The following is a 5,000-nucleotide window of genomic DNA, read 5'->3' as shown; positions in this document are numbered from 1 at the left end:
TTCTGGTCAATTCTGATTCACGGACGTTCCGTCAGTGGTCCCTCGTCCCTTTGGAAACCGCAGTACCATTCCCGCCAGCCATTCCTGACTCGTCCAGAACGGAAAAGCCTTATCAGATCCTTCAACCCTGCACCCGAACATTGTTGGGGTGTTGAATTTGTTTCAATTAACTCTCTCCATACGAACGGCGAAAGAGACGACGTTAACAGCGTTTCATCCCAATTACCATCATCAAAATATTGCAAGCGGAACGCTCTTATACTGAAAAGGTGAATGTTGACAAAGAATACCACAGATCTGACGATGGAAGCTAAAGGTTGGGTCATTCAGACACCCACTGGGCATCCGAGGGGTCTTTGTAGAGGAGAAGAGAGGACTGGCCGTACTGAGTGAGTTAAACCGGTTCCCAAGTTCTTACGTATATATAATTATGCATAAACCATAAACAAAGGGAGCTAACTTCTACAGTATTTTCGGCTTTGTCAACAAACTGCAATTTTGGCGGCTGTACAGCATCAGTATCAGTATCAGTAGCTCAAGAAGGCGTCACTGCGTTCGGTCAAATCCATATACACTACACCACATCTGCTAAGCTGATGCCTGACCAGCAGTGTAACCCAATGCCCTTAGTCAGGCCTTCCCTGTACAAGAAAGCGTCTAATGTCGTTATCAGGTTAGTAAGGGGTTATCACGGTGGTTTTTCAGGCAGTTTACACCAACATTTACCAACTCAGAGTGGATGACAAATGTTAAATGATTGCCATTTATGTTATACTTCATGCCTGCATTGCAAAAGACACGAAATACACCGTGGAATTTAGGTTGCTAAAATTGGACATTGCCGAAAAATTAACCGATTTCACTGTATTTTTTTTTCTAATTTTTACCGCATCAAAACGCCAGGGAAGAATGAGGAGGCTGTAAACTCCGAGGCTTGAATGGATTAATAGTAGAGTGATAGCCTAGCTGGCGTTAACGTGTCCGCTTTGGAAGCGAGAGAATCTGATCAGTCGAACACGACACCGGCCCTCAAGGCCTGACGAAGCGCGTTGTCAATACGGTTGCTGGTCAGATAATTATATGCTTCGCAGATGTGGTGTGGAGTATGTGGATTTGTCCAAACGCAGTGACGCCTCCTTGAGTAGTTTCAGTTTCAGTTTCAGTAGCTCAAGGAGGCGTCACTGCGTTCGGTCAAATCCATATACGCTACACCACATCTGCCAAGCAGATGCCTGACCAGCAGCGTAACCCAACGCGCTTAGTCAGGCATTGAGAAAAAAAAAGTAAATAAATAATAGATAAATACATAAAAAAAAGAACTACTACTACTAATAATAATATGTATAAGGCGCAAAAACTTGATGAAGTCAACTATAAGCGTACACATAAAAAAAAATAATAATAATAATAATAATAAATTGAGTAACTAAACTGAACTGAACTAAATATTACGCTCGCCAGAATTTTCTCCCCCTGCTCTAGACCTTGAGTTGTGGTCTGAACTCTTGTCAGTCGGATGACACGAGACGGTAAACGTCGGGTTTTTGTTTTGTTTTGTTCTGTTGTGTGTGTGTGTGTGTGTGTGTGTGAAAGACGCATACGTGTTATTGATGTTTCAATGACCCCACAGCATGGGGTAAATAAAAATAAACTTCTTGCCTCTCCCGCCTTGACTTGACATACTGATCACAGTCTGTGTCAAGCCACGTGACGAGACAATCATTCAAGGGTGTCTCGATCTGGCTCTCAAGAAGACAGCGTGTTCTTTACTTTACTGCCGAACAGCAAAAGGTCAAGGACACCCAGAGGTCAGACCAGCACAAGGACATCCATTGGCGCTTAGCTGCTCGCGTCGTCTCGTTCACTAACTACCCTTTTCATCATCATCACCAGAGGCGGGCGTTATGGCTACAGGTGCAAAGTGCACTTGTTGGCAGTGCTTGTGCAGTTATAAGTTGCGTGTATGTCGCATGCGTACACTGCTAAACGTGTCAATGTAGTTGTTATCTAACCCACTCCACAATTTCACTCCCTTCTCTGCAGATGTCCAACTGAGGGCATCCTATATTCATTTATTTATTTGTTAATATTTCAAACACGTAAGTTTTGGAGAATGCATATTTTTTGTAACTCGCCTGATAATTGCGTAACACTTAGTTTTTCGTTGACGATAGTTGCAATTGGTTTTGGACGCCACAAGTGACATATTTGAATGTTAAACAAGAGAGGCAAGGCCTTCAAGACTCACTTGTGATAAATTAAGTCCCCTTGCATTAATTACAGAGTAATTTCCCTTCTTTACTATCTGCACCAAAAACGTTTGCAAAATAAATAAAAATTCCATGCTTAGCAAAAGAAGTTCCTGTCTGAACAAAAAATGATAATAATGACTGCTCTTGTTGTTGTGTCAGAATATCAGATCAAAGTGCCAAGTTTAGAGAATACTAAAAATATAAATATAACAGTAAATGCAGTTTGCATATAATTAGGCTTCTTTTTTTATTTTTTTTGTGCCCATCCCAGAGGTGCAATATTGTTTTAAACAAGATGACTGGAAAGAACTGAATTTTTCCTATTTTTATGCCTAATTTGGTGTCAACTGACAAAGTATTTGCAGAGAAAATGTCAATGTTAAAGTTTACCACGGACACACAGACGCACAGACACACACACAGACAACCGAACACCGGGTTAAAACATAGACTCACTTTGTTTACACAAGTGAGTCAAAAAGGATGGAAGACGAGTATCGAAGATTCTGAATGGAAGCAAAGCAGAACTGTTGCTGTAATAGTATGTCACTTGTCCAAACTTAATAATCAGAAATCAGTGACTATATATACTTGTTGCTGGTGTACATGCTGCTGTTACTACTGTTGTCACACTTGTTGCAAATTACTGCTGCTGCTTTTATTGTTATAATGATGAAGACGAAGACGAAGACGATGATGATGATGAAGATACGGATGATGATGATGATGGTGGTGGTCGTGGTGGTGGTGGTGGTGGTGATGATGATGATGATGATGATGACGATGATGATGATAGCATTGTTGTTGATGGTTGTGTAGATAATGACAACGACTGACTGTAATTTCGCTGTTGTTGCAGTTACAGTTTCATTAAGGCAGGAACATCACGAGGCACAGCTCTACGAAAAAAAACAACCACCAACAACCTTGCTGCCTGCGAAAACAACAACAACAACAACCAAATCCCAGCGGTCTGAAAAAAACAATGTCTGCCCGGAGAGAACAGTCACAGAGTGCCCTAACCCAGACAGTCAGACAGACAGACACACTCAGAAGACCCTGACACGGGTGAACATCCCACCCACCCCACGTGTTGACGGATCAGCCAGTGAAAGGGCTGATAACCCTCGCCACCACCACCACCATCACCACCATCCACTGTCTCCTATCTTGTTTTGACTGTCTGTTTCCATCCTGAGTGGGGACTGGTACATACCTGCCGACGACACAAACAGATAACGGTCAACTGACTGACTGACTGACGGTATATATTTGGCAGTGCGTGGCAATTTCAGCTCCCTAACTGTCTGGCTCACCATCGCGTCAAGCGCTCTGTCGATGACAGGCTGTTTAAAACTGACGCTGACAGCAACATCACTGGCCTTTGTGTGAAAACCGGGAAGTTGTTTTTTTTTCTTCTCTTTCTGTGCTATCGTAACCGCCGACTGAATTCACAGGCTTGGACTTGGTGACAGCAATACTTGTTAGGATTACTTTGTGACAGTAATACTGGTTAGGATTATTAACTACTGTGGTCGCGGAGAGTAAAAGTTTGACTGATCAATGAACTACCGTTTCTGGCTGCGAAACAACGACAGCATTGCTAAGCTGGTTCACTCACTGAACCAAGAACTCCGTCGTTGCTGAACTGTCGTCGTGGGTACTGAAGATCGTATTTTAGGCTGAGCATTTCTGCTTCAGTTACGAGTCCAGTGCAGTGTTTGGTTGACTAGTCCTGTTTATTATTGTCTGGACGAGAACTCTAACAGATTTGAATCTTCAGTGGAGAGAGCAATACACAACGAACATCATTTTGCCGTTCGTGCGAGGAGAAATTTCTCAAAGCCGATGAGCCACCTTTCAAAAATGTAGTCCCATAAAAAAAATATACAGATACTCTACCCCTAAACGTTTACTCCAAACTCAAATCGCTGGTCCTAATTATACCCATCGCTACAAACTCCACGGAATACATACATTCCCAACTACGACAGAAAACACGGCAGATCTACAACAAGAACAGAGACTTCGGACTTGCCACGTTGTTTTGACAGCATTGTGAAGCTTTCGTTCCTTTAACGAGCAAGACTTTGGAAGGGAGCTAAATCACGCTCCATAAGCTCACTTGGCCCATTGAAGAGGTTGGGGACTCTTGGCTGCGAAGAACGGACAGCTCTTTTTGGGAGGGGAGGATCGTTTTGAGTCTTGCAGCAGACAAAATCAGCCCATCAAGATGTGGTCGTCTGCCCGAGTGGTCCCGAAACTCATGTTACAGCCAGTGACTGTGCCTGTCTCGTAAGTTGTTCAGTGTTATTTGTCGTTATTGTCGTTGTATCATCATCATCGTCATCACCATCCTCATCCTCATCCTCATTATCATCGTCGTCGTCGTCTTCATCATCATCATCATCATCATCATCACCATAACCATCATTGTCGTCGTCGTCGGCGTCAGGGTCATCGTAGCCGTCATCATCATCATCATTATCATCATTTGAATGTATTTTCTCGTGTATAGCCATGATTACGATAGTTACTATCAGCAGCGTCTGTTCTTTTATCTGTCTCTCTATGTAAGTCTGTGTCAGTCTCTGTCTCTTTCTGTCTGTCTGTTTGTGTCTCTGTCTTTCTTTGTCTCTGTCTCTCTCTCTGACTCCGTCTCAGTCTCTGTCTGTCTGTCTCTGTCTGTCTCTCTGTCTGTCTATCTGTTTGTACCTCTGTCTTTCTCTGTCCTTGTCTCTCTGTCTC

At 43.0% G+C, this 5,000-nt stretch overlaps 1 protein-coding gene across 1 annotated transcript in view; it reads left to right on the top strand.

The window, feature by feature from the left end:
• Positions 1-3,546: 3,546 nt before the first annotated feature.
• The window catches only part of LOC143288995 (mannose-P-dolichol utilization defect 1 protein-like), an 18,983-nt gene continuing 17,529 nt past the window's right edge, over positions 3,547-5,000 (top strand). The window contains exon 1 of the mRNA XM_076597736.1: positions 3,547-4,547. Within this exon, the coding sequence (XP_076453851.1) occupies positions 4,486-4,547 (62 nt within the window). The 5' untranslated portion in view covers positions 3,547-4,485. The remainder of the gene's footprint in view (positions 4,548-5,000) is intronic.

This window comes from Babylonia areolata, chromosome 13 (assembly GCF_041734735.1).
Source record: "Babylonia areolata isolate BAREFJ2019XMU chromosome 13, ASM4173473v1, whole genome shotgun sequence".
Taxonomy (NCBI): Eukaryota; Metazoa; Mollusca; class Gastropoda; order Neogastropoda; family Buccinidae; genus Babylonia; species Babylonia areolata.
Note: the sequence above shows the minus strand (reverse complement) of the source record. Positions and strands in the feature narration are given on the sequence as shown.